This window comes from Temnothorax curvispinosus, unplaced genomic scaffold (genome assembly GCF_003070985.1).
Source record: "Temnothorax curvispinosus isolate PA1 unplaced genomic scaffold, ASM307098v1 QBEX01014079.1, whole genome shotgun sequence".
NCBI classification, from domain to species: domain Eukaryota; kingdom Metazoa; phylum Arthropoda; class Insecta; order Hymenoptera; family Formicidae; genus Temnothorax; species Temnothorax curvispinosus.
This window is the reverse complement of record NW_020223859.1, coordinates 455,508-477,178: the sequence shown is the minus strand read 5'-3', so window position 1 is coordinate 477,178 and position 21,671 is coordinate 455,508. Positions and strand designations below refer to the sequence as shown.

General features: G+C 39.3%; 3 protein-coding genes across 5 annotated transcripts in view; 2 read left to right on the top strand and 1 right to left on the bottom strand.

Annotated features, from left to right (window-relative positions):
- LOC112464301 overlaps nt 1–10,038 on the bottom strand; it is a 28,765-nt gene extending 18,727 nt beyond the window's left edge. Inside the window, exon 1 of one of the 2 annotated variants that reach the window (XM_025031217.1) lies at nt 9,791–10,038. The gene's annotated coding sequence lies outside the window, so the exon portion shown is untranslated. Of the gene's footprint in view, nt 1–8; nt 658–9,790 lie in introns of those variants that run through there. The other variant, XM_025031218.1, reaches the window with a different exon arrangement.
- Nucleotides 10,039–10,373: 335 nt separating this feature from the next.
- Nucleotides 10,374–21,671, top strand: part of LOC112464299 (suppressor of lurcher protein 1) — a 242,439-nt gene continuing 231,141 nt past the window's right edge. Inside the window, exon 1 of one of the 2 annotated variants that reach the window (XM_025031213.1) lies at nt 10,374–10,613. In XM_025031213.1, coding sequence (XP_024886981.1) covers nt 10,527–10,613 — 87 coding nt within the window. In that variant the 5' untranslated portion in view covers nt 10,374–10,526. Of the gene's footprint in view, nt 10,614–17,900; nt 19,797–21,671 lie in introns of those variants that run through there. The other variant, XM_025031214.1, reaches the window with a different exon arrangement.
- LOC112464305 lies at nt 15,393–17,365 on the top strand. Its single transcript, XM_025031225.1, has one exon. The coding sequence runs from the start codon at nt 15,409–15,411 to the stop codon at nt 16,723–16,725; it is 1,317 nt and encodes a 438-aa protein (XP_024886993.1). The 5' UTR covers nt 15,393–15,408; the 3' UTR covers nt 16,726–17,365.

Here is a 21,671-nt window from a genome sequence, read left to right as displayed (position 1 = left end):
AGACTCACCTTGCAACTGTGGAGTGTGCGCGTAATCGCCACGTGTTAGCTGGAGCTCAATAGCTCCTCGTGCAGCATCCCGGCAGAGTTTTCTTATTCTCTTATTATTTCGCTTTCGTCTTAATCCGGAAACTTTACTAGTCGGAGGTAGTATTTGTTTAAATATTGTTTCTTTTGCTGCGTCAATATCGATTGTTAAGATGCTATGTCGCCGGATGTATGTCGTTCACCGACGTGTACACTACTAACGGCGAGATCCCTCGCAGACCTCGTTGAATAAGTCGCTTGGCGCACTTAACACAATTCACCGGCGCCGTGACCTCCTTGCTAGCGTTTACCTTGGCGCGGTCGTGGTCGCGGTCATCGTGCGACTGCAACTTACCGGTCGTGGACGCGTAATGTGTCTGTGTCTTATCGCAGAAATGCGTCTTAACACGGATGTTGAGGCTCTCGGTATTCTTTTAGTTTCTTCAAGTAGCTAGAAAACACTAGCGATCTTTTTCTTTAAACTACTTTGCTTTTTCGTGCAAATAAAAATGGAACCGCGATTTGCAGTAGAGATATAACTGGGATAGATATTGATGTTTCCACACCCGATTCTTGTTTCTTGATTTCTTCCCTATACGCGCGTTACCACACCAGGGAGCTCGCGTTTCCGTTCGCGACGAAGATGTTCCGCCGACTGATAACCTACCGTCTACTTACCTCCGTCGAGCGCCCCTAACCCGCCCAACTCCCTTGTACGACAGGTGCTCCGCAGGAGTGGGAATAAGAGGATGGTCTCGCGCGGAGGGGACAGGGATAGTACGTACCTGTAGCGGCGGATGTAGCGACGGCAGAGGTAGCGACGGCGGCGGCAGCGACGGTGATGGTAGTGGCGACGGTGGCAGTATCGCGAGAGAAAGAGAAAGAGAAAGAGAGAGAAAGAGAGAGAGAGAGAGAGAGAGAGAGAGAGAGAGAAAGAGAGGGGAAAGAGAGAGCGAAAAAGCGACGTTCAAGACAGAGAAAGAGGAAGAACTGGACAACGGTGGCGGCAACGGCAAGTGGTAGCAGCGATAGCGATGACGATGGCGGTGGTGGAGCCGGACAGCCGAGCAGACCGAGCAGAAGAGGGCAACGACATTGCTCCAACGCGTCTTTCGCGAGCTTCGACACATTTACCGAAAACTACGCCACTGCCATCGACGCCACTGTCGTTTCGTCGACATTCTTCGGATCCCTTCAAAATCGATCAATCGCAGCTCCGTTCTGGAGAATCTTCCTCGCTCAACGGCCGGCGTGCCTTCGCGAATGTGTGATATTAGATCACGTGTGAGTGCATGTCAGAGACACGACGGAAAGATCCTGTTGCCTTATAATCCTTTACAAATTTTAGTAAGCTTGCGTCCTAGATTCCAGAAAAAGCTTCCTTCAACACATTGTATCACGTTTCAACTTTGAAGCTCATGTTGCTCCGCACACAAGCACAGATGTCCTGATAACCGTTCAATGTAAACCATTCAACCATCATCCACCATCCATCAAAGATTAGAATTTTCACGAATTCATGTTGCTTCTTGCTGATCAATTGTAGTTTATCGCGATCGGCATCAAGTATATCCTCGAAAATTAGATAAAGAGCAGTTAAAATTTATCGAATCAAAACTATTATTAACGTTAGTTGACCAACTAATGTTATTTTTTATCGTTGGTCTTTCCGAATTCGGATTATTTTATAAGCCAATTGTCCACTTCCACTTCTCACTTTCCTTCTCACGTTTATCATAATTATTTCATCTTTCTCACATCTTCATTCTTTTTTTTTTATTCTTTTCCATCCTTTTCTTTATTTGGTATTTTTTTACTATGCTTTCCTTTTTCTTCAATTACACATTAGATATAATCACGCATTACAACATTATTAGCTAACTCAGTTTGGTCAGCTTGGTCAGCTTGTTGCTATTCGCGATAAGTGTCTTGACAACTAAAGAGAAAAGGAACAGTTTCCGTTTCCATGATCGCGCTAAAAACTCGTGATGCGGTCCCTTGCCAGTTCGCGCGTTCTAAGAAGAATCGGGATCGCGGGATCGTCCACATAAGTGCGCTCGTCTCGCGTCGTGCGAGAGGCAGGGCAGAACGCGACGGTTGATTCGATTTGATCTGAGACGAGGCCACAGACGGATCGAGAAGTGACGAGAAAACGAAATACGGGTTGAAGCGTTGTGCATTTAACTGCCCTAAAAGGTAGTACTTCTCTCTTTGCTACCCAGTCTTTGCTACCTAGTCTTTGCTACCGTCATTTCTGAGAGTAGAATGCTCTATGGCGAGATGCTGCGGACGTTTCTCATGTAAGTTTCCAGAAGAATTCGAGTCCAGTTTTAAGCATAACTTGTTTAACGTGGCATAATGTTTTTCGCGAATTTTCTGCTGTTTATGGAAATGCTTGGTAAATAGTGTAATTAAAAAAAAGATATATAATTAGAAAATGGAACGTGCATACGATAGAGCGAGCTTATATGTATAATCATTTGAGGGCCGATTCTCCGATTAACTTGTTTCTACGGGGAGACAATTAGAAAGAGATGAAGAGTGAGTTTGATCAGAGAATCAAGTTAATCGGAGACTGTGAAATCGGCCCAGAAGATTTCCGTCTCTTTCGTATTCGTGATAATTATATGAAGCTATTTTATATTATCTTAACTATCCATCGTTTTAAATAGTAATGAAAGGAATGACTTGACGCAAAAAAGAGCATCGACGCTGTTTCATTTTTGGCTTTCTTTCGGTGATCTTATTAATACCTCCAAACCTTCAGATGCGCTAGTAGCCACAGACTTCGCGTCCGGGCGCACGTGATGCGCATTTTCGAGCGCACGTCACGAAACAGGGTCGCCAGCCATTGTCTTGTCCTCTTGTATCGGCGAATGTTCTTAACGCTGTCAGGTGCATATCAATGACCACAGCTAATTAAAAAGCAACCTATTTTGTCAGAGGCGATTTAGATAATTAATGCTGCGCGATGTGCTGTATGTTAATTGTAAAGAGTGTAGTTTAATAAGAATAATCAGTGTCATTCCTATGATTTGGAATAGAAACGTTTTAAATTTAGAATCAAATTAAAAATCTGGCTTCTTCTTGTTACAAATTATTTTACGTTTGGAGGTAAAATAAATTCAATATTCTCGATAGTTACAATTATTGCCTGATCAATGCTATAGTTTAACAATCACATAATCTTTAAGCCTCTTAAAAATTACTTTTTAAATGCTTCTATTAATTTGGAAGAAGTAATATGTGTAATTATTAGTTTAAATTTATCATAGATTTAAGCGCAATTTTACAGTGAGGCATTCGACAATGAAGAAATCGGTGGCGAGGCTTGCTGAGATCTCGGTTGAATTTCAGGTGCATACAGATACTTATTTGCTTGATACCTTTGCCCTGGGGGTCGCGCGAGTACCTCTGAACTTTGAGCGAGATTCAGTGGCGTCTCTCTACCACAGACCTCGTGCTAACTTACGGCTACGTGCTCCCCATGCGACTGTACTCTTCGTTTTCAGGTCAAAAGTTCGAAAGTGGTGCATATGCCGTAGATACTACCGGCTGACGTGAGCCGCGTTGTTGTGCATCGAGTTCATGAAGAACCAGACAAATCGCGCGATTAGCAATAGCACTTACCCAAGTGTTGGCTAGAGCAAATATACAGCGGACGCTATATAAATGTTTATTTGAAAAATGTTTATTCCTTACTTTGGGCACATTAATATTGTTGAAAGCAAGTATTAAATATTATGTCATATAAATAGTAAATAATTTGATACTTTAGCAATTTTGCGACGTTTATAATAAATCAAAATTTTAAGATGTCTAAAGAATCAATATCTCGCGAAAAACTGTTGACCTTTTCGCGCAATAGCTCGCAAAAAGTCGGTAAAATATGTTACAAATACATCCCTCGTGCGAGAGTATCAATGCCATCATACTCATGATGGCAATCCATTCAAACCATTCCGGACATTAATGCGTTAGCACGCGAGTTGTATTTCACTTCAGACACTCGGCTTTTCAGCTATAGTTTCTAGGCGGACTGATAGAATGGTGATACGCATCATATCGCGCGTACGGATATTGCGATTATTGGTGCAGATCAACGAGGTTCCGCGGAGAGAAGTGAAGACAAATAGAAAGCGATAGAAAGATAGATAGATACAGAGAGAGAGAGAGAGAGAGAGAGAGAGAGAGAGAGAGCGAGAGAGCGAGAGAAAGAGAGAGAAGAAAAAAGATCGAAATTACTTCAGAAGATTTCAAAACGAAATGCAGCGTCAAGGTCGCATTGTCACGTATTTTATATGAATGAAAGATAAGAATTATCGCAAAAATGAAGACAGTGACTGTGAGGCTTACATCAGAGAGCACAATTATTTTTCTTGTCTTATAGGAATTCACAAGTCTCTCAATTTTGTATGTGCAGGTAGTTTGTGTTAATTTTGAAGATATATGTTTTAAATTGTGTAATTTATATAATGGTTATATATAATCTTATCAATCAAAATTAAGCTTTAAAAACAGCTACAAATCAAGATACATTATATGTGCTACGCAATTAACATTGATTCGTATGTCGAATAAAATGCCAATGGTAAATCGAACGCGGTCCTGTATACGTCTATACGTATACTCACAATGACCTTGCATTAGAATTTGTAATTATCTGCTTCTCTGCTTTCACATAAATGAGCATTCCCTAACATTAGCAATATCGCATGTAATTAATGGTGTTCTAATATTTATACATGTATGTTTAACATATACTTGTAGTAATTGCCGCTGATACTTATTAAAATTTATGAGCAAGTTTTTACTGTGCGTAAAAATGGAAACAATTTCACAATTATTAACAGACGGTGAAAGAATGTGTGATATATTTAAAAATTTATTTGAAATACTCGCTGTATTTTCACAATTCTTTTAATTTGCATAGAAAAATATCACTGAAAACAAGTATAACATATTATTACGATGATCCCCTATGAGTAAACACAGTCAAGAAATAAATGTCAATTATATTACTCGCGGTAGAACTTTCGATTCTGCGTAGTTGCGCATTTTTTAATGTAATAATTAAAAAGTGGATGCTACTTGGAATAAACTAGCTTCCGCAGAATCTTGCGCTTATCGTGGAGTGTACCGCGGGGATGAAGGAGATCAAAGGTCTTCGCTGAATCCAAGGTCGCTTTCGATGGAGTATTCAGCGGGTACCTATACGTCGCGGCGGGTATACTTGGTTCGAGTAAGTATAGAATGCATCCTCCGGGGTAGAGTTTCCGGGATAGAGTTGAATTAGTCGTCTCTCGAGACGGCCAAGGTAATCCGTTACGTGAGAGGACAAGGAAGAAAAGAAGGATTTGACACCATCGTCATCACATCGAGTGGTAGCCTATTATTTGTTCAGCTCGTGAGTTCGCGCGCTGCCCATTACTTAACTAAGCATTAACCGAGTGATTCCGCGATCGTCGCATCGTCGCATCGTCGCCATACGTAGCCGCGTGAAAGATAAAAGATGAAAGATGAAAGAAAAGACTACGCCCTGAGACGCGCGCGAGGTAACTTGGAGCAACGGCTTTTCTACACGCAACTTACACGGAACGCCGCGCCGCACCACGCCTCGACCCGGACCCCTGACACCGCGTTCCTCAAGACGCAGCTGTCTGGCTGTCTCGGCATTACGAGAGGAGCCATTCTGGCGCACGTACACAGTGATTATGCGTGCTGGAATCCCAGTTGGCAAACGGCTACCGTATCCCAGGTAATGGTGCTAAATAAATTAGTAGTTGAAAGACTTACACGTATTTTGGATAGAGTCAACACACGTGTTGTCAGTTCCCCAGGAACTGGTTAGGTTTCAACGTGTTGTACTTTTTACGTATATGCCTCTCCCATTTCGCGAATGTAACAAACAACTTGTGCTACGACATTCTGTGTACGCACGCGAGGAACATAAATCATTACTCGAGCGGAACCGATTATTGCGCGCTACGTTGCACCCCGCCCCCTCCCCCTCCTCCTCCGCGTAATTAAATACAAGTACACAAATACTTAATCATATTCTGAGTTGGGAATCGATGTGATTACAACGACTACTCGATGTTATTCGCAACTCGATCGAAGAATGAGCACGTAAGTTTGATTTATGCCGCTCGTAGACGTCGCGGATGAGCAATTCCGGCGAGAAAAAGATGATCGGGGCGCGAGACGCGGCGCGACGAGATCTCGGACTCGGATCAAGTACAAGAAGGGGAGATAATTATACGTGTGTATACAGATGAGCGCGAACGATCTATGCGCTCATCGTGCGCTCGCACGTGCCGGCTGTCTACCGCCCATCTATTCACGGCCATCTACTAAGTAGTTGAAGTGCGGTGGGTAATAGTGTGACAGCTAGTAAGACGGATGTTGAGCGGCAGCACGTGCGCGTATTTGAGAGCGCCATCCTCGATGGCTCACGGCTGGTCACTTATAGGCCTAGTGGTGTATCCGGCGTAACGTGAACGCGTCATTAATTAGGTTCAGTGAGCATCGCAGAGGCTTTAACGGTATACCGGAGAGACACGTTGCCATTAACACGAACGCGAACGCCTCGAACGATTCAACATTGGTCGTATAGGCCGATCGTAACGAGGACCCGAGTCTATGCACTGTTCCATGGGGTCTCTACTTTCCATGAGAGAGAAAGAGAGAGAGAGGAGGGGGGAGGGGCGAGGGGGTGAGAAAGGAGTGAGAGAGAAAAAGTGAGAAAGAGACGTTCCTCTTTGGAACGTGAACCACAGTAAATATAGGCGCAGTCGCGGCACAAATGCGGTAAAAATCTCCGGATACGTCTTGTCTGGCATAACAGTAAAAGATTAGTTTACTTACGCGAGCCCGGACGATCAATCGACACGAACATTGCTGGAATTTTTCTTGAAAGGCCGTACGAACATCGATGGAATTCTAAAATCGAGTCAAACTAAGCTAGAAATTCATTCCTGTTTGAATTAGACAGCGTACGATGATATAAAAAAAAGCTTTGTAATATCTCTAAATATGAAGCGGAAAGCCACCGAGACAACATTTTGCTAGATGTCTGGTATCGATCCGGACTTATGTTTCTTGCTTCGAGTACAAGATAGCAGAACCACGTAGTTTCTTGGAGATACCACTTGTTCCTTATTCTTGCAAGCGTGACGCTCGCACCTGCCAACTAGTCGAACCTGATTAAGCTCTATCTTGTGTCGTCGTATGAACCGCATATGCTTCGGCTGTAGTTTACTCGCCTTTCAGCGACTCTTTTGCTCCGCAGGTCAATTTCTTCAACTATACGATCAAAGATAGGTACTTTCGAATTTATCGAGTTCTCCTATCTATTTTTATTATCGTAGAATTAAATCGCGCATATTTTTCGGTAGAATTTCGGTAAGATGGCTTACAGAGATTTTATCATATATCTGGAATACGGCCGGCCGGAGTACTCAGGTAGAGTTAGCGTAGTGCGAGGTTTCCGCGAAGGTGTACTTGTGTTCTATCCGTTCTAGGCTATCTCAGTCGAGATTTTTAGGAGGATTTCGCACGATTCGCACAGCGATACGACCGCGACGGTCGAGATTTCCTCTTTGGTCGCTAGAGATAAATGCGAAAGATTCGCCGACGTAAAACAGTCACCCAATTTTCCCTCTCTTTCTTTCTTTTTCTTATATTTTATTAGAATCGAATTTAGTTAAAACAGGAAGCAACTTCACGAAAGATTTTTTAACAATTTTGGGAAAACAATCTGTAAAAGTGCACAGTATTAGCTGCACTACAACGAGGTTCTACCCAAAGATATTTTATATATGATTTCAAAGGCTTCGAATATGGTATTAGTTATTACATAAAAAAATATTACAAATCAATTTAAAAACGAAATTTGACAAACGATAAAACGTGATAAAACTAAGGAATTTTGTCGATTCCGCGCAATCCCGATGATTGTTCATACTAACTTCATTAGGTAATTAACCGCACCGCGCGCTCAGTTTGACTTGATTAGATCTGTCTCGTTTCGATGCGGCAACGTAACGAACGTGACAAAAAGAACAGCAGCTGTACACGCAAATTAAGCAAATGCTCTTTAATCGAGTATCAAAGCTTTTGTTGTAGTTTTACGAAGCAAGAGACGCTTTTAGACGTTACGACGTTGATTTTAATCATTAATATCGTTACATTGTTGCGTAAAGTGTTGCTTTAATAGGTCCATAAAATATAATTTACGTGGAAATTCAATTCTGTTACGAAGATCGTTGTGCACTATACTCTTTATTGATTTTTGTTAACGACGTAATGAAAGCTGTAAAAAAGCTAATGAAGGATACATTGTACGTATTACAACTGAAAAATGTAGGAAAGCTATTGTAATTGTATACTATAAAAAATAAAAGAAGACACGAAACAATTGATACATAATTAAATTTTTAAATTCGCTGCATGGTTAATTTGTTATATATAAGTTATTTCTAAGTTGTTATTTACGTAATCGTTGTTATAGCCATTTCATTAAGAAAAACGGAATGGCATGATCCGTATACTCTAGAGAATCTTCACTGTGAATCCGATTATTTCCTGCCTTTCGTTAACAGACCGGTGAATCTTTAAAAGCGTAACGTTCTGACGGTAGCAACGGAAGTTTTATTTTAACAAAAAGCACGGTTATTGTTATTGATTAGTATTTCCGGTATTCCGTACAAGCAACGCTTCCATTTATTTACCCTTCCCATTTTTCGTAAATTTAAATATATATTTTTCAATCTTATCTAAATTAAGTCAATACAAAAAATTGGCAATTGTATAGTTTATTATGAAAGTTAATAAAATCCTCTATATAAAAGAACCGAAACAAAGACGAGAAAAAACGTGAAATTAAACAGGAATAAAAACGATACGATACGGTACGTATATGTATGTAAAAGGTTTGGTTAAATAAGTAAAGAATGTAAGCAGAGAGCAGAGCGCTTGAGATTCGTAAGTGCAGGCTGACGTTACCGTGGACCGTAGATGTTACCAAGGGCAACATTTTACTCGGAAACGACAGCGAGTGAAAAAGGCGCGTTGCACTTTTAGAGTATACCTATTACCTACCTACCCTTTTGCGATAAGAGTTTAGAATGTACAAGGTGTGTGTCTATGTTGAATCGCGGGATTTGACTGCAAAAGTGACATCATAGACTGGACGCGTGAAATCTCGTGCTCTCACGTATGAAAATTATTAAATTATCGCTACATGTAAACAAGAATAAGAAAATAAAAAATCTAGAAAAATGTTGAGAGAAAAGAAATAAAAAGAAACAGAATCTTTAACTTTTTAATTCGTATATTCTTGATTTTATGTATGGAAATTTGAAAATTATGTATTTTGTTTATTTTATATTTTCTAAAATATGCCTGTCATTGGAAAATTATATTATAATTCAATTATATTAATTCTTTCGGTATATAACTAAATGTTTAAAATTTTTACTGTCTTCCTCTTCTCTTTCTCATTTTAATTTTAATTTTAATTTTAATTTTAAATTAATTTTAACTGTATAGTACACGATGCGTACACCGAAAAGATAGAGCTCCTTTTTTCATTCATTAAACGTGTGTTAGTCTCTCTTTATCTAGACCAAATTAAATCTCATTCTTTATTTCTATTATTTTTATGTGATTGTGAAAGCATTTGCTGTCTTATTCTCTACGACTCTGTATTATTGTGGTACGCCGTAATGCTTCGTAACGAGATGAAAAAATCGTAAACTTACCACACTCGACGTTTCATCTCGTTCCGGATGCTAGATGCTAGCTATACACGCACTTCTCATCCCCGCATATACGATATACGATATACGATATACGCATCCACGGAGTAATGAATTCGGTGCGATACATACTCCAACCTTCAACGTCTGTTGACAATTTACACTCGTGATATTGCCGAAACGCTCTAAAGCTTCGTAAATAATAAACTTTTTCGATTTTTCGATATACGAGGCATAAGCACAACACAAGGGTCAAGGTATGGTAGTGCACTGGTAGCGCCGCGTGACACCAACTCTTTGAACTAATATATCCCATGCTTGCTGCTTAATTCGCGAGATGGCGTTTCCTGGATGTCGCCAGTCGTCGTCGTCATCGGCACTCGTGACTCGGCTGACTCGGCACCGTCGCGTCGCGGTTGCGTCGTCTCGTCGTGTCGGCACGCTTCTTTCAAACGAGCGCGCTAAACTGTCCGAGAAATTCTTTTTTGTATAGTTCCCGTTTCCGATTACAGTAATATAGTCCGCAACTTGGCATTCCGCGGCCCGCGGTCCGTGCGCGTCTCGCGTTTCATGTTTCGTTTAATGTTTCGCGTTTATTTCGCAAAAAGTGCGCGATGTCACATAGTCACATCCAAAGTCCAAAGTTGGTTATTTACGTAGATGTAGAGCGTTTCGGCAATATCCCGAGTGTAAATTGTCAGCGGACCCGGACGTTGGAGGTTGGAGTTCGAGTTGGAGTATGTATCGCACCGAATTCATTACTCCGTGGATGCGTATGCGGGGATGGGAAGCTAGCATCCGGAACGAGATGAAACGTTCGAGTGTGGTAAGTTAACGATTTTTTCTTCTCTCGTAACTCGTTACGAAGCATATTACGGCATACCACAATATAACGCAGACTACGCCAGAGTCGTAGAGAATAAACCTCCGTATTTATATTTATGCCATGCATCGACAACGAAGGCTATATCTTATAGCTTTCAAACTTTTAGATTAGAGACATCTTAGAAAACATATATGTTCATTGATTTGTTGCTTCATTATATATTATGTAAAAAATGAAAAATGATATAGGATGGATTCGTACACGATAGAGGGATCCGCGGGTTATTAAAATCATACTTGAAACATTTATTTAAAACTTTATATACGTGTAAAAGGCTACATGTGTGTAAATGAATTATATGAAGATAATAAATGTGGATATAAGGTGATAAATTAATAATAAGGCAGAGCCATCGACCGAGCGACACTCGACGACGTATTTCGATAATCGCAAGCGAGAGGAGAGACGTCGAATCGGCGTCGGCGCGAGATCGGCGTATGATCGTTTGCACGGAGACGACGTAACTCCCTTCGATCCGAGTAAACCGCGATGTGATCGCACGAAGCCGAGTTTCATTTGGGCGAGGATACACGAGGAGGACAAACGTCACGTCGTGCCAATGACTGCTAATCACTGGTACGGTCGACCGAATAGAGTCCAAATCGATTATCCCGACATGAGATTTGCTCGATCGAGCAAAACCAGGGATTTCTATAGTCGGAACCATCTCATTCTGACACCTGACCCCTGACCCCTGATACCTGACACCTGATAGATTGGAACGAGAAGCTTTCTAACAATAAATTGTATACCCACATTTTCATTTCGAGACAAAATACAGATGAAAGATATACAAAAAAATCATTAGCAAAAAATTAATTTGTAGCATATGAAATAACGAGTCTACGTGATTTTATTCAAGCAAAAAATGCCGCGACTTGACTGTTTCTTGTTTTCGAACCTGGAAGACGTCCATTGTATGGAATTTTATGCGCGTTTAAAGTTCGCTCAAAGTTTTGCTCACGCTTGATTAAAATTAAAGCAAGTTTCGAAGACACGATAAATGAATTACATTTGACATATAGGACAGAATACGCTAACGCACGTGCCAATTAATATTAGCATGCTGCGTGGTGTTTTCAAACATTGGATAAACGGGTAACAATATTGACAATGTATAGGATTTGTCCGGGAGCACAACAGGTAAAATGAAAGTATATATGGTGCCGTAAACCGCGTGGTATCGCGCGTACCCGATTTACAGACTACGATACACAAAGTTTTTTATCAATGAATTATTTTTGTTCCGGCACGATAAATATTTTTCTACCTTGACAAGGAAATCCTGTAACATTTATATTATTCAAAATAAATTTAACGTGGGCCACTTTTAATCTGTAAGAATTAAAAGAATTATTTTGCGATTCATGCGTATCTAATCTAATTGACAGGCAATTTATTATTGCTATATTTTATTTTGTATTGAAAGTTTGGTATTAGCAATGCGAGATACTCTGTTGTTTTTATTATACAGTATACTTTGAAAATATTTTACATAAAAAATTTTTATCTTTAAAACTAAATAGTTTTAGTCTTTGAGGCGATATCTTTTCTATTTTTCTCTCTCTCTCTTATTGCATGCTGAGAGGAGTACAGTGTTTACTATCAGGATTTATTCCTCAGATCAGTAAAAAGGATTTTATGTACATAAAAATAAAGTACAGATATTATCATAAAATTGCTTTTAAGACTTAATAGTATCGCATCGATCGCCTAATTTATAAATTCGATGCCTTTAAAATTATCTTGTATTCGTCGCGAATATTTTTCTCAAGCGTCGCCGCAGAGATTTTTAATTTTGTGCACAAATCTTCAGATTTGCAAATAGCTTATGTTTATTATCGATATTGGTAGCTAATACGAATACGCTATCAACAATGCATAATAATTTTTACACCTTTAATAGCAATTTAAGATTTAAACACATTTTTTTTTACATTTGATCGAAACAATTGCATCTCGTGTTTTTCCAAGCTATTCGTGCTTGGACATCTCTTGCGTCTCTAGGCATTTCTGTTTTCTTTACCGTATGCCGTATGATATCGTGGAAGTGAGGTTGATACCGGGATTGCTTTACTTCTGAATACTCAAAAGGAAATGCCACGGAAAAAGAGAGGGAGAGGCAGAGGGAGGGGAAGGGGAAGGGGAGGGTGCACGTATACAGACACGTATAAATTTCCGTTCTCGGCTCGCAACTCGGCATCGAGTTTCATGCGAAATGTCGCGAGATCTTTGAAACTCAAGACTCGGAAAGTGCGCCGACTTCAGCCCCGGCGACGTTTGTCAGAAAGAAATTTTTCTTTACCGCCGTTTATACATGTCGCGGGAATAACACCGGGGATTTAACGTTGCACTCTTCTGTATGATATGCGAACAATCGTCGTCGTAGCTTTCGACGCTTAAACGCTAGACCATTAAACATATAACGTACCACCCGACATCGCTTTATCACGGCGATAGATCAGTTATCTGAAAGAGTCTTTGCATATTTTAAAGCAAGCGTTTCTTAGACAGCGTGATTACATGTTCGTGTAGATGTGAAGGACGATGCAATCGAATAAATAATAGACAGTAGTATCCATTAGATCGATATAAAACTCGCGGAACTTTGTCTAGGACGGAGGTATAATCGTAGGCGACGTGAGTTTTAAATTTATGATCGAATATGAATGCAGAGCTTGGTGCATCGGTATATATACTTTTCTCACGAAAGCGCATTTTATTACAGTGCAATTTGGAAAAAATATAATTTGGGTTGTTCGAAAAAGGAGATTTGCTGTGCAAGCGAATCATGTTAACTACTTACAGCTAGTATTAAAGGTGGAGATGAAAGGGGGCGACTTTCCACGAATTGCTAATCACTACTGAAGACTGCGCAAATTTATGTGCATTAATGGGCGTCGACATTACTTCTACTATAGATAGTTAAATCATTAGAGATACGAGCAATGTGACATCTGTTCGCAAATCGTTGTTTATTTCCGACTCGTTAATTAAAAGTCTAATTAGTACTACGTCAATTAATGAGAATTCCACTTTTGCTGGGCTCTACATAGCCGTTCGCTCAGAAAAAGGAAAATGTTGACGACGTTTTCGTGGCACTGGGTGACGACCAGCAATTAGAGACTTCTCGTGACCTGTTTTTTGTCATTATTTATTTATACGATGTAATGTACAATTTTTCAAGCAAGAGAGACTTGAAGCGAATTTAATCTCTTAACAACGTTGAAATCATAAAACTTTAAAAAAGTTATAATGTTTTGGGATTTTTTGGGAATACACATTCTTGCTATTAAAACAGTTTTTAAAGCATTAGACAAAATTAATTATAGTTTAATATATATAATTATTTGGCCAACAATATTTAAAAATGTAATTTCTGATTAAATTTTTTACTCTTTGTCGCAGTAAAATTGAGGACAATTTTATGGTAGGCGAAAACCGTACGCTGTGAGAAAAACCTTATTAGAGGTAAATTAAAATTGGTTTCTCTATCATATACATTGATATTAGCGGGCTCGTCTCCGTTCCTAGCTTCAGGACGCAGTTAATCGAATTACCTTTGGTACCGTAAAGTAACGAACCCGAAAGGGGAGGGGGCTATATAGTGTGTGTGACCCCATTAATAGTTGCTTTCGAGAAGTTAGATACGTTCACAGTAAGGAATAAATTTTGACGGTTACGATGAGGCTCATCAAGTTTCTCCTTCGAATTGTTTTATAGCACCCGACGGACTTTAACGGTTTCTTTGCCTGGCCTATTATGCTTATATCCTCTCGTTCCTTCCTCCATCCTTCAGTCGCAAAACAATCATGCGTAAGTATACGTACAATATACGTCACGCGTTACCGATTACACGCGGCGATGAAATCGAGCCGCGTGTAATTTTATTAAGCGGTGTGTGTATATATGTATATACTTTAGCGGGTTATGTAACACACATAATTAACGTTAACAGATCTATTTTCCCAAACCTGTTTAGCTGGCGCGTCGTTGACGTTAATTAGTGGTCGTGCAAGTTTCGTGCGGATTAATTGTTAACAATAATATATGTATGTATGCGCGCATACACGTAATAATCTAAAGTTGCGTTTTCGATGTTTCGACGATAGTGAAACTACATATAATCTAATGTTTGTTACTCGATGAGTCGATTATAACCGCAATATGCAAATATCTCCATGATTTTAAATTCGCATATTTCCATAAAATCCAGAAATCCACTGATAATTAATTACCGTAACAACTGTTCGCCGTGGCGCGAGGTACATCTCAAGATAAATACTGTAAGCCGCAAGTATTCGGGCTTCATCCCACAACATTTTTCTCGAGTCGACCGCACTTGGTGCAGTGGCGTCAGTAAATTTCCGGTACGCAGACACGTTATCGCGATATACGAATCTTATTTGCTCGGAACGGCACATTATCATATAATTCGTTTTCTCATCACATTGCTAAAGTATATCGGACAGATTTATAGTGTTGACACATAAATTATATCAATCCGTTTGAGATATTTATTACTGTGTCAACTGATGTCTGCCGAGCTGTCTATTTGCAATCTATAAACTTTTGTACGAAGATAGTATGTTAAATATTTGCGGAGGTATCTCTCGCTAAGTTTATGAAAACAACTTTATTTTCTGTTACGATCACGTGAGAGTTAGGTACGATATAAATTCGGTGTACAGTCGTCAATGTTGCCTAATAGACCAGACAAGCGCGGCGATACGGTATGGCGGCGATAAATGTCGACAAGACGTGCTCCGTATTATCGATTTCTTCGCAGAATCGTCAGGAAACGTCTCTTTTGAACGATTGTGACATTAATAAAATATTGGAACGTAAATTTGGTAGTGATAACTCTCGACTTGTCGACTGGAAGTTGGAGCCTCTCGACAGAACGGACGGTTTCCTCGGCCAATATTATCATCTTCGCATTATGGCGCGGATTGACGGCAAAATGCAAAGTTTGCAGTTCTTCGCCAAAGCTCCACCGCCGGATCACAGTTCGCAGTTCGAATTTTTGCAACGATTTGACACGTTCAACAAAGAGATCACCGTTTATACGGATTTGATGCCGCGGATGGGTGCGGGTGGACCCCCAAAGTGGATGGTAGAGTGTTACCTTTGCAAACGAAACCTCATAATCGTTCTAGAGGATGCGTCGATAGATGGTTATGCTACGTTGAACAAATACGTGCCGTTCGACAAAGAGCACTGCGTTTGGCTACTGAGAACTCTTTCAAGGCTCCACTCGAGGTCTTTGCTGCTGGACGAGAGACTTCGTCGGGAGAGCGGTCGGACCATCTCCGATCTTTATGGACAACTGCTGAACGAGGTACTCTTTGTGGACGAGGACGACAAATCGGAAAAACTCCTCACCTCCGGTGTTACAGGCCTCTGTGCTGCGATCGATCTTATCGAAGAATTTGACGATAAGGAGAAGATTGTTGTTAAGCGACGAATCACTGAATGGTCTCGAAAAATTTCACGATTATTGGCTCCATCGAGGGAGCATAGAAATGTTATTTGTCATCGCGACATTTGGGCAAACAATATAATGTTCCGACATGATTTGTCCGGCAATACAAATGGCTGTTACATAATAGACTGGCAGTTTCTTCGTTATTGTCCTCCGGCTATCGATTTTGTATGCTGTCTGTATTTAATCACTGATCGAAATATTAGAGATCGTCATTTCGATTTTTTTGCCAGAATTTATCACGATTCATTCGCTCAGGGTCTGGCAGAGGAAGGTCTCGATGTGGAGAATTATTTATCTTGGACGGCATTCCGGAAGAGTTACACAGAGGCGCAAGACATAGCACTTGTTTATGCTGCGCTCAATCTGCAAATAATGCTATTATCCAGTGAGGCAACTACGGATTTCTGCAACTCGACCGAAAAATTTGAGCAAGCTTTGTACGGGGACGGACGAGCGGAACTCGTGCGCTATCAATTCGAGAAGGAGCCGGCGTATAAGTCGCGTATTTTTGAGATTATACATGAAATCAAGAATCGTCTGCCCGAATATCCGCCGAATCTGTAATTTTCGTAGACTGTGAGATACGACATATTCAGAAGCGTGGGTCGTTGGTATCTGCTTTACGATCTATGATAAAAGATTGGAATCGTGCCAAGTACGAACCTATCGTCGCGCGTCGGTGCTTTATTTACAATTTTTGATTGCTCGTAAGTTTCGAGAATCGTATCGTTATATTATTGAGAAGAAATGTGCCCGTTTAATTAGAATGAAGGATTTTATACATGCAACATGTTAAGTTTATTAATATATATATATATATATATATATATATATATATATATATAATGTAAATTTTTTTCTTTATCTTTTATGTAATCGTTTATTGGGCCAATTAATTACTTGAAGAAATTACTTATTGTTGACACACATTTTCATTTTATGCATAATATAGAAGAACATTTATATGTGACTTTTCAGTTATGAAATTAAAATCTATTTTTCTATGAAAAGTATCTCGAGAGAAGTAATGTACGTCAAAAATATAAAAGATCTTAGGTCTCGAGATAGTTTGACATTGAAACATATATTGGATGGGCAAAGAAATATTGGAATCTCTGCTTTTCAGTTATAATTGATGATGGAGAAATGTTTCTGATGCAAATGGACGTATAAAAGCTTTCCCATGGGAATTTTATTTTACTCATTTTTCAAGTGCCATCATTACGTCTCGTTTCTCCTTCTTGAGAGTTTTTCTTCAACTGCATATTCATTAATGTATTAGTAAAATAAGTAGAGTACTACGTTCCATTTTTATTTAAATATAATTTTGCAATTTTTTTCTCTATAGTCGAGTATTGCATATTTAGTTCATTAAAGAGAATAATTATTTTCCTTCGATTGCCTTATACATACATACATATATATGTGTGTCTTTCTTCGATTATATTAATATTTATTCAACGCACGGTCATTCAAAAAACTAATTTTATGGTTAAAACCGTCGTGTGACATAGCACTTTGCAAACTTAAACGAAACCATTATTCCGTATTACATCAATGTCTCTTGAACTAACTTTGTCGTGAAAAGAAAAAGGGATTACGCTCCGTAATAAACTTTAGAGCAGTCAGCTAAAAAAGAAAGGGTGAGAAAAGGAAAATCTAGTATTTAAAATAAATGTATGTTATTGGCATTATACGTTTACATAAAAAATATATATTTATATATATATAAGAGAGAGAGAGAGAGAGAGATTTTTAATTGGTTTGCTAATTTAGGTTTATGCATATCGCATGTTAAAGGGAGTGTCTTATAATTATCTAGAGAAACAACAGCTGAGTATCTCATTTAAATTTGTTAAATAATCTGAAGGAAAATGTGATTTTATACACATAATAAAAATTGTACGAAACCTTACTGCAGATTATTTTCTAAAAATTATATAGAACGTTTATAAAAGACATTACCAAGTTTTGTATAGTATAATAATCAATAATTTTCTTTATATATAACAAGATTTTTTAACGGCGAAGTTGTTCGTGAGACCAATGATACTCGCGAAGTATATCTTGGCGATAAAATGATGAAGAACAGCCAGACTTAATGACCCGTGACGCTATATCGAATTAAAGCGGAAGTTCCTTTTATTGCCGGCTATTTAAAGCGCACGTAATCACCCTCGCGATGTACTAATGATATACCTACTTGCCGGCATAAACTGTCCCAACCGTCTACGAGATAGATATTTAGAGATTGCAAATAGTTATTGCGTTGACTATAGCTCAATTGACTATATAGTCGTGATAACTTGCTGAATGCGGATTAAACTTGGATCTATCTCGTTGATTTTCACTCGACGGCCCACGAAGCCGCCGTCTATCTAGAATAGTGTTATGATTTCATTATACGTAGCAATGTGCATCTCTCTTTAACGTTGTGATATAAAGAACTCGATAATCTTTTATAGTAGAAATAATCGCGGGAATGTGTTAACTACCGCATCCGTTATGTGAATTTTGCTGTGAATCAATCTTTTGTAATGTCCATCTAAATTGGTAATTTCTTTCGCAATACTTTTATTGATCTAAACATTCTAAACGGATGACTCTCTGGTTGCAAAAATATATAAGTAAAACTTGTCCAGCAACCGCCGAATGTTTGTTAGATCTATTCAAACAACTGCTTGAAAGAGAAACCGAGTAAACACTTTCAATCGACAATCAAATAATTCGTCCTGACCGTTGAAATAAACGATGGTGCGAATCGTGTGTAAGGAACTTTCGATTCGACCGTCCATGATATATACATATACTCATCTCTTGGAATACCAGAGTCGCGAACGCGCTGTTTATGCGAAATCCTGTGGCTCGTGGTGGCGAGAACGGAGAGCGCAGGCGTCCGGAGTCCTGTGGCGGCAAGCGAAGTCCGATTTTCTCTAGTGTCGCGTCAACTGCCGCTGGAGAGTCGTGTGCATCGCACCCTGCCAGCTGTGCTTAACAACCCCTTCTTTGCGTGGCTTTACCACGTTCACTATTTTTCGTTAAAAGTTAAGTCCGGAATTAAAAAGTACTTTCGAGGTGTGCCGAATTTACATTGCGCGGAAAATCGCGCGTACACGTGAGCCTTAAAATGCTTTCCTAACATCGTGTTTACTTAAAATTAGTATAATGAATCTCTTCTCGCGCCTTTTTGCTTCTGTATGCTAGAATGAATGTATCATTGTGATACCTCGAGATAATTAATTCGAGATTGGAAAGGCTCAATCTAACGATGACAATCTTCTCGTGATCGTGAGATCGGAGCAGAATTTTCGATTTACATATAAGGGGCCGTGAATGAGAGTGCACGATCGGAAAGGCGAGCATTGTGCGTGCGTTTTGTAGGAACGCGATCGTTCAATGTGACTGGCGGGCTAGATCTCGCGTGGTGGCGATTTCGTTCGAAAAGCGTTCATCCTGAGCGCGTCCCATTTCCGGTCGTTTGCCGTTCGGAAACGTGACGTATTTGCGAAGAAGTGCATCGATCATGAATTGGTGCGACGTGCAAGCTTACGCGGATTCGGTCGACAAGTCGTCCGCACGTCGAGGAATGTTCGCATCGGACGCCAAAGCATGAGGGACGACGCATTGACGTAATGGTGAGCTCAACGGTATCATTTCCGCATCTATATTAACGCGTTATCCAATTCGTTAATAAAGACCGGCAAATATCTGTAAAGATAAATGTGTCGGAACACTTGCAATAAAAATTTCTTATTTGAAACAACCGACAGACAAATTTAATTTTGCAAATGGTGCTATCTCGTTTGTTGCGAATGTTTTCAAGCGTAAGATGTCGATGCTGACGGGTACGTAATAAATTATTAATCATACGCGAGAGAAAAATTGTACGTTGCGCAAAATTCATGTTATAAAACTATAGGTTGAAAAACATGCTATATACAATTTACATAATACGAATTGCTATCGCACGACAGTCATTTTCGCGTCGAAGGAATTGACCTTTTTATTGGAGTGCGCGGAAGGATAGAAAATGGCGTGAGTTTTGGAGCCATCAGCCATTAATGGCACGTGTCGAGGCACGCAATCTACATACCTAAGTATGTACATAGGCGACGCTGAGCACAATGGAGATCCGCGATTTCAGATTCTGTGTTATTACGACTTTATATACACGCATTATCAGATAGTAATCGCGTGTGATTGATTCGACTATAATTATTCGATCGATCACACATACGTGAAACATACATGGAACAACATTTATATTATTTGAGAAGCAAACTATATTTTATATTTTTAATAATATCGACACTTTAGTTATAGGTATACATGCTAATTTAATTGCGGGGAACTAGAGAGTTTTTTAACATTTAGATATTTAAACTATTAAAAAATCGATATTTTTTAATCATATGTTGTATTATATGAAAGGTTTATACTTTCTATATTCAAATAACCGCACAATTTACTTTAAAACATGTTTGACTTATTTACAAACGTTATTTACAAATTTTTTATATTGTAGCGCGTGATATTATAATTTTATCTATTTGTCATTAAAATACTTAAATATATTTTCTGTATGTAAAATATGTATGTCAGGTATGCCGTATTTACCTTAATTACATATTTTTTAAAGAATTTATGATCAATGCTTTCAAAAATTTGGGCTCCAGTTTTTGTGCCATATTCTTCAGTGACGAAGTTATTTTGGTTTCGTTATTCCTTGACGATTTAATAAAATAACGCATGCTTTCGATACTTTATTGCGGTCTATATACGTAGCGTTGAATTGGCAAGTTTTAAGCTTCCAAAGCAAGAGATTCGGCCGTCAAGCAAACAGAGCATATCTCTTGCCGACAATGATTTATTCGACGTTCACAGAATGACAGCGGGTGACATTCGTGTACGCCCTGTACGCCCGATACGCGTGCGACGTATGCGTTCAAACACGTGACGGGGATCACCATGAGCCCTGACACTCGTTGCACGACTGACTTTACAAACGCGGTGTACATGGTACGAAGTTCACAATTTACTTTGATATATATCTTTCGCCTAAAACATCTTCTCTCATATTTTTTGTATCAACAACCTTTTCGGAGATATCGTTTAAGTTCGTTTTAAATAATGTATAAATACATGTATATAGCTAATATTTTTACTAACAATAAGACAAAGAGGTGACTATAGCGTGTATTTTCATTTACGACTGAACATAATTAAACGTGTAGAAATTGCTTAATAATCCTAACCGCTTGTCAGGCAAAGCTGTGTCAATTTACCCCGATGTCTCATATCCACGAATAGGTTACGTGACGCATTAGACTTCATACACATATAGAACATATGCATGCCTGGTTCGAGATAAACCGCTGCGAGCTAATGGCATTAAAATGTCTCGCGACTAATTCCCTTTTGGATGTGTATGGCATAACTGTATTTCAATTCAGATACACAGATACACACACACACACACACACACACACACACACACACACACACACACA

Coding starts and splice junctions, on each gene's coding strand:
- LOC112464305 (XM_025031225.1), top strand. CDS start 15,409: ATGGCGGCGATAAATGTCGACAAGACGTGCTCCGTATTATCGATTTCT.